At 39.5% G+C, this 12802-nt stretch overlaps 1 protein-coding gene across 1 annotated transcript; it reads left to right on the top strand.

The window, feature by feature from the left end:
• The first annotated feature begins 4941 nt into the window (after positions 1 to 4941).
• On the top strand, positions 4942 to 5880 carry LOC6616744. Its single transcript, XM_002041045.2, has 2 exons — positions 4942 to 5470; positions 5540 to 5880. The coding sequence occupies exon 1, from the start codon at positions 4972 to 4974 to the stop codon at positions 5239 to 5241; it is 270 nt and encodes an 89-aa protein (XP_002041081.1). The 5' UTR covers positions 4942 to 4971; the 3' UTR covers positions 5242 to 5470; positions 5540 to 5880.
• Positions 5881 to 12802: the final 6922 nt, after the last annotated feature.

The raw sequence follows: 12802 nt of genomic DNA on the forward strand, positions 1-12802 counted from the left end.
AAACATTTTTTATTCTCAAACTGACATTTTGTGTATTTATCCGGTATTTATAAAATACTTAGCCTGGATTAATTCTGTTGGAAACTAACTACTATTAGCTTAATGGAAAAATAGATATCCAAAACCGGCAACGGCAAAACCGAGATTCAATCAGTTTAATTAAGGCCTGGATTACTCTGTAACCATTCAACTTTTCAGAGAGCACATTGCATTAGTTTTATTTGCACTGCGCTTAAAAACGCACTGCGCTCGAAGAGCAAATCAATTGAATTGGCGCAATGTTGCCAAGCAACTTTGACTGCAAAATCAGGATAAAAGGTGCAGCAGCAGGAAAAGGAGCAAAGCAGCTGCAGCACAAGGATCTCATTGTTGCGCACAAACTTTAAAAACTTTTCTAGTGCCCATCCGACTTTATTCACTCACTCAACTCGCCCAGGCCCTCCAGTTGGCTTTGAGTGGCTTTCGGGTGTCTTTAATCTACTTCAGTTCAGGCAGAGAGACATAATCATTCCGCATATTCAACGGGCGGGAACTTATGGGCTTCGGTTTACATTGAAACTCAAATCAAAGTTGCTCGTTGTGCTATTTGCATTCGAAATGCGTTTGGCCAGCTCTCATTTGCTTTAAAAATTTGATTTCTCCCCTTTTGGCCAGCACTTAAGTTTCGTTGAGCCATAAAAGTTTGGCAGTCTTTTTGGCTTTTGAACGGCTTGATTTTGCTAGCCTAAGTTGCCAAATATTCAATATGCTTTTACTTTCTAACAGCTCATTCTTTTCTGTACCTCAGCCCAAATTTCTATTATGCTTTTAGTTTCAGTTGACTTCTGATAAAAAAATATATTTTCCGTCCTTTCGCATAGCAACTAAAATTTCAGTAACCAGAGCCATACTTTTGGTAGTGCAATAGACGATAAAAAAACAAAATATCCTGCAAATCATTAATTTAAGTTTTCAGTGAAGATTATTACGACAGCATTAGGATATTAATTGCCAAATACTTCACAGGAGGCTTTACATTAAATCGAATTTATCAAATCTACACATTTTACCTGAGAAAAACCGTAATCACAATGGAAAATGCAAGCCCTGCCATTTTCATTTGCAGCTTAAGTCTGTGCACAAAGTTAAACAAATAGTATTTGGAAATATAAAATAAGGACGCTTTAAAACAGCTTAAGTCGAAATGAAAATAATTCCCTTCGGACATCTGTCGATATTCGTTAATCCTTTTGGCCTCGATATCACGCAAGTCACACGACGAATTGATTGTATATATTGTGTATACGCACTGTTGCCCCAGCAGGGAGTCGTAATTAAGTGCCCTAATGCACAGGAAAATCTACTTTCAACACACACTTGTACACATCGCACACGGATGGGATTTTTATTCAGTTAGGTATTAAAGGGGCCATAAACAATAAGTAAAACTGCAGCTGACAGCACGTAAATATTTATGAAATTTTCACAACAAACAAAATCTAACTAAGGCAAATAAATTCTTGCAGGCATAACCGTATTATGAACTGCAATCGAAGCCTTTACGCATACATACAAAGGGTGATGGGCGAGAATGGAAGGATGTTAGAGGACTCCGGGAAAATACGATTCGCAGAGAGGGCAGGACACGTGCCGCCCTCGAGGACAATGTGACCGATATGCAAAAGTTCCGACCACAGCAGCGGCAAAGTTGAACGAAAGGATGTGCTGACATTGTCCAGAGACAGTTACCTGTGATATTTTGTGAAATTCCAAAGGAAATCACAGGACCAAACCGAGACAGCCCCAATATGCATCGGCTATTGGGCGATTGGATGGGCGGTTACCATCTAGACACACAGGCACACTCGTATAAACAGGATTATGTGTCTCGGGGGGTTATGTAAGTAAGCTTCCGTTGTAAATTGATTTTGTAGCAAAGCCGGACACACTGAGGGAAAATGAAAAGGATTTTATCCACTTATTGTTGCCAGGGGTCGTGTGCCTGGCCACCACCTGAAATGAAAACTACACAAGTTCGTTTGCACAACTGCCGAACCTCGTTCATACAGCTAAGGAAGTGTGATTGGGGAATTGGAATGATGTTGCTTCACTTATTCTGTTAGAATATTGAAACTTCAACAACTAATGAGTCCCACATTGTCATTAGCGCTAAATAACATTACGAATATATTTTTAATTTACACCAGAAAGTAATATATTCATGACCTCAACTGTTTATATGTAACATTACAAATTTGGGTCGAAGAAAGGCGGTCCGAAAGTTGCATGAATGACTGATCTTCTGTGTGGAAATATTTTTAATTTTGGCTTAGCTCTGATTTGATTGTGTCTGGCCGAGGCGAATCTTTCTCTTCGTCCTGAGAATGTTTCCATTTTTTTGTACATTCTGCGGACTGGAGACAATTTTTCGCTTTGTTCGGTTGACATTTGCCGGATGACTGAAGGACGGGTTGACTATCTCTATTCTGCCCTCTGTCCGACGTCTATGCTTTTGATATTGATGTCCTTTGAAGTGTTTTCAATTAGTTTGCATTTCGCTTGTCGTTTCCTTCACTTCTTTGTTTCTTGCACCGTTCTTCTTTCCATGCCCGGTATTTGTGGTTAAAAAGGTTGAATAAAATTGTATGCATAATGGGGGTGGAGCCTTATTAAGTAGTTGGAAAATCAACATAACAATATAACATTGAAGGGAGCTGTAATTTTCTAAAGAGTAGAACTTATGAATATAAATTTATTGTGGAGTGGTCATACAATCTTCTATATTTATTTCGATGCCTTATCTGTGGTTCACTACTAGTATCTACACGGTATCTAATTGTCGATACGCTTGGTTACTTCCTCTTTTATTTGTGCAGGGACCAAAAAGGCCCGGGTCATATTAATAAAAGACAGACGGCCATGGGAATGTCCTGCGAGCGTCTGCTAATTGAACGACGAGCGTCGGACTATCCAATCCTTCCAGGACTTGTCAGCTTTGCGCCAAATGAGTTTCAAAGGTAAACGGGGAGCGGAATGCCGGCAACTGGCAACTGCCAACTGGCAACTGCACAAACTGTCTACATGTGCCCCAAATTGGCGCTCAGTCGGATTAGCTGCTTTTTGCTACAATCTGCAACTGCTCTGCTTTTTTCGCCTTTTTGCTGCATTTTAGGGGCGCTGACAACTGCGAACAGGTGGCTGGCAAACATTTACGTAAAGTGTTCGTACCATTACTGCCTTTGGGATGGTCATAAATATTTGCGCTGGCTAGTTCACTGAGCATCTGTGTCGAGCGGATCTTTGACATGGCGCTACATAGCACACAGCATAAATTGGGGATGAGGGAAGGCTATCCCGCAGATAGCTTTTATTCAATTCTATTCCTCGCATTTCCGCTCGCCGCCATCAGCTTAATTTACTCGGACTTCCGTTCGGGCTCACTCAAACCCCAGCGCGCATATTTTATGCCTTTTATCATAATTTATGCGTTGATACAGCAAATGCATAAAATTAAATTCAATTCACACAGACATACAGACTAGCCCATCCTTTTTAAGTTTTCCGAATGCATTCAATTTTGATTTAATGTAATTCCCAATGTGGCCAAGCCCCTTCCAATGCCAGTGACCATTTTTAGCTTAGAGCAAATGATGGCAGAAATTTGCATAAATTGCATTTAATACTGGCTGCATATCGATATGAATGCTTCGTTGAGATCGGGTTATGCAAATCAAAGTCAGACGTGACTGATTGGATAATTGTCGGTAATCAATGGCAAAGCGATTTTCTAAGCTGTGCGAATGTCTCACTAATGCATCGGCAAATTGATAAAAATATGCCAGCAATTTAAATTTTAATTTGGAAATGGAAATTTTGGTTATTTATCCGAATCTTTCAATCAAACAGCTTTTATAGCATTGTATATTTTACGAAGTATACATAAACAACTGGTGCTTTTTAGACAGCAAAATTTAAGTATAGGCTTACTCTTATAAAGGAATTGCCTTTACAATTAAAATTTGTTCATTGAATGAATATCCTTGTGGACTTCGAATCTTAAAATCCAAAACCTCTATCAATGAACACATATTTTCAAATCCATACAAGGCCAAAAATTATTTAATTTAGAAGCACAAAGCCCCGGCGATTTCATTTCTAGCTCAATTCTTCCTCCCTGGCTTGTTTCGTTGAATTCGTTCGGGCAATAAAAATTTATTACCAGCATACCCAATCCGGCTCATTCCACCTAGACTGAGCCGTAAAAAACTTCAGCAGTGAAAAAATGAAGACGGGAAGCCAGGATGGAAACTGATGATTTTATCACAGCCAGCAGTTTTTCAGCTTGAACTGTGGCAATGGCCTTTTATTCAATTTGCGCGCTTCATTCAAATTGTTCGCCGAGGGATGTGGAGAAAGAAATGTGAAAGTTTTGGTCGCCTTTTGAACCTTTTGGTACTTTTTGGCACTCGCCACCGATGTATTATTGAGTCTGTAAATCGCCCAGCTTGTAGCCAGTTAAGCCGAACTACAGCCTGCTGCTTTAATTTCAATTTAACCGAAGGCAGCGAAATAAACGAACGCCGAAAAAAAGTTAAGTCGGGGCGTCACGGGGCGCATAAAATGCGGCGTTAATTTGACAGGAAACGTCTGGGTGCAAGGGCATATGTGGAAAAATAGCGAAAGTGTGGGGCGCCAAGGGGTTAAGAGTTGTCGTCGTTGGCCAAAAAAAGAATAGCGTTAGCAACTTAACGCATCAACGTGCCAAGCTTGGGATTCAATTCCCTGAACTTGGTCAACGGCAAGGAGAGATGATAGCTTCAAGTCCCAGTGAAGATAATTAAAAATAAGCTAATTTTCGGAACAATTTTAATAAATTTATCAAGGTGTTTATTGAACCATTTACTAGTTATTATTTTTGTTAAATTGACAACTGTATTTTTAAAAATTTCCCTGAGCTGACAGCACAAATTTTCGTTTTACCCCTAATCGAACATGCCTCTCATATACTTCGATCGCACAATTAACTCGCCGCAGGAGCTCGTCCTTGCGGGATTGAAGGACTCCACCACAGGTACCTCCCTTCGCGATCTGGCCACCTTTGTCACACGGAAGACGGGATTTCCAGGCGAAGTCTGCTTTAAGGTTATCACGGAGGCCCTCGAGGAGGCCATGGCCTGCAAGAGCATCCGCCAAGTGGGTGGACTCTTCTACGAGATACCGCCAAAACCGCCTCGTGCGCCCGCCAGACGTCGGAAATGCTAAACACCGCAACCAAGGACGGGGAATGACTGTTGCCATAATTAATTCATAATGCCGAGAGTATCCGCTCTAGTGGCCGAGAAGAGCAGAGCAAACACTTTATTAAAATTAAAATTTATCTAAATTGCGACAGCAAGCTATTCTATCCGCAAAGTACTTGAACAACTTCGCCCGCCTTCGTCTGACAATGCCGAAAGGGTTGATGTGGATGGATGCCAGCCCTACCCGCAAAGTAAAGTGTCTGCACCCATTCCAAGTAATCTTCCCCCTTTTATTTCTTCATTTTTTATTTTTTCCTAAGGTGCACTCCTTGTTGCTGCAACGTCTTGTGTCTGTCAAACGTCAGTCCTGGCGTTGTGGAGCGTTGAAATTGAAAGCTCCGCTCGCTTTATCTTTCGGCCAGGTGGGGCAAAGATGGAATAGAATGGGGGATGGAGCCCGGGCCTTTGCATTCTCAATGTGTCACTTTGATTTATTATTTTCGACAGCCCTCCCCATGGAACTCCGCTTAAAGGACTCGTGAGTCTGAGCAGAAAATTACACCAAAAGCATGAATTGGTGTCGAACACAGTAATTTTTGCATAAACGAAGTTACTTGACTTAAACTTCACGGAATATATAAATTATACAAAATTCTTTATGCTCCACACGAAAATAATTGTTTATTTTATTAGATTGTATTTATTTATATACTATACTTATGCCTCTTGTTAAAGAAAATCTAGATAATGGCTTATTCGCATGGGTCAAGGACAAATTTAAATACAATTAATCATGAAATTATCCAATTAGTTTATTTTGAAAACGGAAGTAAACGATTTTTAATTGATTTCTTTAATATCAAGCATCTGGTTCTCTCAGTGAATCTAGTTCTTGGTAAGAACGCAACCGAAGCGCAGTTTTTCATTTCCGTTTGCATTTTTTACGCGCCCCTGCCACTTTGCATTTTTATCTCATTTATTTATTTTACAATTAGACAAAGTGAAGTGCACTTCCACACGGGCAGCAGCTGCACATGGGCTGGCTGGTGGTTAGGGATTGGGATTGGGCTTGAAATTGGGGGTGGCAATTGCAATTGCAATTCCAACTGTTCTGCCATGTCCACGTCCATGTCGGGTGTGTACTTTGCGGTATGGCATCACGCCAAGGAATCCGGAGCTCAATCGAGGAAAAAGTAAAAAAAAAAAGGAGTCTAGGCGGCCTTGTGGCTGCCTTAAATCAAAAGCTTATGGGCAAGCTGCTTAAAATTAACATTAAGGCTTAAGTATGCCGTGGGCCCACTGCGCACAGATACGAGATACGAGATACTTTACAGAGCAGATACTTTCTCGCCAAGGTTGAGATGGCAGGCTGGCTGGCAATAATCATAAAAGTAGCCCGCACACAAGTCTCTCGCAAAAACTTTTCACATCGACGAAACAAATGGCAAATGGCCTGGTAGAAGAAACACTTAAGCGCCAGGTAAGTGAAAACTCAAATAAAAATGGCAGGAGGAAACTTTCACAATGCAAAAGGAACTCGAGGTCGGTCTATTTTTGGGCATCGGAAAACTTCAAGCTGCCGCAGATTCGATAAACCAAGGTTTTGCCGAGCTTAAAGGCATTTTCAGCACAGTAAGTCGGCTGAACTTGAACAAAAAAATTACTAAAATAATAATTCATTACTAAAAATAATTAATAAATCGAATTAAAAAAGTTTAAATGTAGAAATATTGCATTTTAAAAATGAAACATTATCAAAGTTGAAACTGACATTCAATAACCATAATAACAAATTCATTAAAAACAAATTATTAAATGCATACATTTGTTTTTTGAAGTATAACGTGCTAAATGCCTTACTCTGCGGATTTTATAAACTACAGAACGCTATTTTAACTACCGCATACACGTTTTAATATGAGAAAAAAATAAGATTGATTTTTTTGCAATATATTGGGGCATTTGCAGCAGTTTACTGTGAGCCTTTGAAGCATTACCGCTGCGCCTTGAGCTATGCAAGGCTTTATTTTTGCGACATCAGCTCTTTGAAGTCAGCATAAATTTTGATTGCGAATGGCCGGCAGCTGGACATTTATGGCCATCCGTTTGGACGATTTGCCGGACCACAGTTTGTCGAACTCCGATTATGGAACTGTGTACGTCTAATTGCAATTTCGGCTTCATCTGGCTTGTCTCGACTTAAAGGCACCGGGAAAAATCACAAAGAGCAACGGAAAAGACCTAAAAACTAAGGCAAACTGGAAGTTTTCATTGCATTAGCCTGGTCGGGGCAAAGTTGAAATGTCAACGCAAAGTCACACAGATACACATACTATGACACAGACATTCATCGAGCAATATGCGAATTGTGCACTTTTCCGACTAACGTGATTGTGTTGTCAATTTGGCCATCACAGCGATATTTTGACCTTAAAATAACACAAAATATTTTTAAAACATCGAGCTTTATTTATTATGAAAAACAATGGTTGCCATGAAAATGCAGATTAAATTAAAATATAATAAAATTGATTTATCGACTTAAGGCAACTTCACTTTTTATTAAGTTTTAAAAAAATACACATTTAATATACACTATAAGGAAAATAAGTATGGCAAGTTTACTCAATACTTTGACCCACCCTTTTACTTTTGTTTTATTTTAAAGCCTTATTTTTTCAGACTTAATGGGTATTTTTGCCCAACCTGGGTTCAGCACTGTCGACCTGCATTTCACCGGACAGCAGGAGTCGAAAAATTTTTGAAATGCGACCCAATTTTCGTCGTATCGCAACATGGCAGAGTTCAACACATTTCCGCACCTAGAGAAAGGGGCGGGTTAGTCAAGGGGAGGGGAGAGGAGAAGGATGCTCGGCTATCTGACATTTTGTCGAGCTGTGCATTTTGGCCATGTGCATGTCAGTGCTGGGTTCCCAATGTAGCCACGCCCACTCTTCACAGCCCAGTTGAGCCATCCGTCAGTTCGATTTATGTCACACATCCTGGCAAACGCACGTGTATATTTGCGTTTGCTAATTAACAAACGTTTGGTCTCATTGCCAGCCAGTGACGTTTTTTGGGGCCAAACTGACTAATTACACCGCGACGTAATCAAGTGACACGGATAGTCCACTTCATCAGCAGCGGTAAAATGCTCTATTTAAACAATTTACCATAACAGCATTCATATAAAAATTGTTAAGTAAAGTGTGCGCAAAAAGTTTAAAAATGATTACATTTAAGAATGCCGCAGCTCGTTGATTTCGTGGCTGTAGAGGTTATTCTTGGTGAGCCCGCAGGTTATTGGCGTTTTATAGTAATGCGAGCTGATTTAAATTTCAAAATTCATTACAACCCTTTGAGCGGCGGTAGTTGAAGGGAGTTTAATTATTTTGAAATCATTTCATCGTGTTAGCCATGGAGAGGCATTTTTCCACCGGAAGCTCGGAACAAAAAATCATGAAAATTAAAGCGTTTAAATTCACATCAATATAAATTATGCACATTTAGTGCAATAACTACTTGTTGTAAATTACCAGACTGTCGCTTCCCTCTCCTGGATAAGTGTAAAACTAAATTACACGCTATTATCGAATTATTTTCCAAATAAATTGCGATTATTGCTAGTTAGTAGAGAAGGTAGTATACTCTTTTTTGTATTATTTGCATATGTAAATGATGTTTTCTAAGATGATATTTAAAAACCGTGATACTCTATGGAGTCATGTATATGATTAATCAATGTAATTAATTTTAAAACTCTTTGCATTAGTTAATGTTTTATGCCAGACTGAGAAGAGTAACCTCTCTCGTTTAAAAAATTTTTTTTTTGAGTGTGATATTGGAGAGTCCTTATCAGCACTAATTCCTTTAATTAATATTCATTTGCTATAACTAATCAGTTCGCTGTTGTATTTGTAAGCCCAAAATGTAGTACTAATTCGTGTGTTTAGAACTAAAGCAATAACCTATAAATGTATGTGGATTATGAGTCCAACTCAAATTAGCCAAATAAGCTTGGCTTAAAATCGATTGCATTTTTATTTAGATTTCTGTTTTAAGATCTTATCTCAAATTAGTTTGTTTTTTCAGTAGACCTGCCAACAAACTTGTCAAAAACCTCAAAAAGCAATTATCAAAAAAGCAAAGGAGGGATTCTTTGGCACAGCATGAGCTGAATTGAAGGCAGGACATACAATTCCGAGCAGAAACAAAAACGAAAACAACAGGAAATCAAAAAAACAAAAGCAGCTTCGAGTCAAACACAAAATGAAAGGACATTAAACATGAACGATCATTGTGGCACAAAGTAAATGGCAGGATTAAAACGGCTCATTCTGTCCCTGTCCGTGTGTGGGTGTATATTTGTCTGTTCGTAGGGGTTTCCATGACCACTCACCCAACCAAAGAGACACCCACCCACCCAGAATTGCAGGGCGGACCACCGAACCACCCACCGAGGATCCAGCCTCAATGCCGCCACTTAAGCAGCGCTACGTGAGCCAAGAGACACACACGCAAATAACTGCGGGGGTAGCTTTTAATTATCTCGTTATTTTTTAATTTCCACCATTTCACTGATTTCATTTTGAGCACATCGACCGCGACGGGCGTTCGCCTTCCCGGCCAGAAAAATAAGAAACTCTGGAGGAAGTGGCTCCGTAATCCCGTCGCCATTCGAACCTGCTGAATATGCAGAACGGAGATCTTTGGACGCAACTAATTCGCAGCTCGGTTAATTCTGTCCAGGTTGTTGTCTTGGCGATACACTGCGAAAATGACATACGTCGTTTAGGGCTGAAGGAATTTACAATTTGTAACTTGTAACTGACATCCAAATGAAGCCAATTAAAGTATTACTTGTATAGAACATTTAAATAAAAAATATAAATATTTAACTGAAATGTTATCTAAATATGACATATAATTAACGTTTCATTTAGCTTAAAGATTCATTAGCGAAATTACTATAAGTTTCTGATGCTCGAAATCTACTAAAATATCATCTTCTGTATAGAAAATTCGCAGCTGATTTAAATAGTATTAACTATTGCAGCAGTGGTAACAACATTTTCATATTTTTTCTCTGTACAGCAATAATTTGTTTGCGCTCTAATGGCCCGGCCACTTGGAATGGGTCTTAAAGCCCCACAAAAACGACGGCTGAGTGTAAAGTGAGCTGAAAAACAATTAAGTCAGCTGAGAAGCCCACCGACCCAGTCCCACAATCCGGCGACCTGTCGACCCACCAGCCCTGCACATTAACATCAAATTAGTTCGTGGATTAACACGTTTTTCACATGCCGGTGGCGAAAGGGAGGGAGCAACGGGAACTTCAAGAACCCAAGCTCCATTACGCATACGACACGATGCCGGGCGGGGAGGCCCTTAGTTCTTTAGTTTGCCCCCCGTGTGCAGCGAGCCGTGTGAAAAGGCTTACTACACTAATTATACTCATGGCTAGCCTTTATTTTCGGGGACATGGCTAAAAATACTTTAAAGTTTATTATTAACAAGTGAGACTATATTAAAAGCTGTTGGCCTTTATCGTGCGGCACTGAGGACTGAACAGATTGAGCGAGCATAACGAGCTACACAGCTTCATTACTTACAATACAAATCTATAACCTTAAATAAAGTTATTTTATATTTAAGAAGCAGAGATAACAGTAATACAGCTGTAAGCCGCTCTCATAAAATAGTGTTCGAACGAAGTGCGTCAGATCCATCATTGCCATTATTTCCAGCCCCACTGTAGGTATATATATTTAAATAAAGTTTTTTGTTCGACCTGGCAAACTTTGCAGCTACAAAATAGGCTTCATTGCTCTTTTGTCATGCCCGGCAGAAGCTGGCAACATATATAGTCGTATATCTTGGAGCTAAAATCAGTTCCACAATGAGCATATTGTGTGGCTAAAAAATTTAATGCTTACGTGCCTGAAATATCTGCCGAGGCACAAAGGATGCGATTGCAATTTATGAAAGGGATATGTGAGGCGCATCGACTCTTCGGGCAGAGTTCATAAATAAAGCGTCCGAAAATCTCGACTTTTGGCTTGGTTTAAAATAAAAGTTTCTTGCCGTCGCCGGAAAAAGAGTGGAGAAACTGCTTTCGAAAATGCAGCGCTATAAAGAAAATCGTTTACTGATTTACTCGCTCTGCTGTTATGTGGGAACAGGGGCAACTGGGCAGGGGAAGTGCTGCAACTAATAAAAGTTTTTGCTCTTCGACGGCGCGTTCGGTGGTGTGCCACGCCCACCAACACACTCTCGCTTCCTGGCCATCGGTTGAAATGTTTGCTGTTGTGGCTTTTCAGCAATTTCGACGCACGTCCAGGGGGGCACAACACAAAAAGAAGAGTTCAATCCGCCCTGCACTTTAATAATGAGATTTATATTGAACAAAATTGATTGCCTCCAAGGGAGCCAATAAATGGACCAATAAACATCTCATTGATCAGGTTCTCCTCGAGCCAACTATTTTAGTGTCATCATAAAACTAGTGAATTGTGGAGAGGATGCGTGGAGGGCCTGAAACACTCCTAATATCTTTCAAGTTCACAACGTAAAATCGAGACGTACATATTTCTCAAGGCGATAAACATTAAAAAACAGTAACATATATTCCTTTCTAGGCTTGGAAATAAATGTAGCCCGAATAGAAACTACATTTTTAAACTCACATAAACTATTTAAAATTTATAATTTTGTAGCAATACATTTTTTGCTTCACTCTTCTCAGCTGAGTTATATGTTAATCTAGATTTGCGATTTAAAATTTTCAGCATGCACATTTTACACGACTATTCCAACGTTTATCTACATCTATACTAAAGGCGACACCTAGCGGTAAAATGAAAGACGAACTGCTTGTCGATATGCACTGCTTTCACGTAACGGTCTAAAACAAGGTGCTGATTTCTGTTTAAACAGATGTACATGTAAATAGGATTTTTTTATAAATTAATAAAACTAAAAAAAAAAAAATTACCTCAATTAATAATTGTGCTATAGGTTTAATAATTTTAATCCTTATACATCTATGTTCATTTTAATTAAGTTCTATGCATCCTATGTATTTTAAATAAATATTTGCTATAACAACAAAGCATAAACAAAAAAAAGAGCCACTTACATACACAGTTCGGTTTTCCACCTTATCGTGATTTCCTGATTTATTGACTATGCTGGTTAAAGCTTATTTATTAGTTTGCTAATACTTGCAACTGAGAAATAAATCTAAACCAACAAGGCGTACTGTTGGAAAAACAACTCCTTTCGGCAGTATCATTTCCTGTTTTGGGCTACAACCTGCTGACCAGGCCGAAACCAGAGCGCAAAGAAACGCAATTAAACTGGCTAAGTAACATCCAGTACTCAGAACACCGCTGTGAAAAGCACTCAAGAAAGCCAGCCAGCCAGCCAGCGGAAGTGACATTTTGCCATTTTGCACATATTCAATTAGGTGGACTTGCTGGCGAGATAAATTGATTAATTTGCCTGTGCAAATCAAACAATCGCACGAGATCCAGCGTATAAATACAACAAGAACTCTGCATTCTAGAACCAGTTTCCAGCAA

Source organism: Drosophila sechellia, chromosome 3R, assembly GCF_004382195.2.
Source record: "Drosophila sechellia strain sech25 chromosome 3R, ASM438219v1, whole genome shotgun sequence".
NCBI lineage: Eukaryota > Metazoa > Arthropoda > Insecta > Diptera > Drosophilidae > Drosophila > Drosophila sechellia.

What these genes read in the sequence shown, in the direction of transcription:
- LOC6616744 (XM_002041045.2), top strand. Translation starts at nt 4,972, where the DNA reads ATGCCTCTCATATACTTCGATCGCACAATTAACTCGCCGCAGGAGCTC.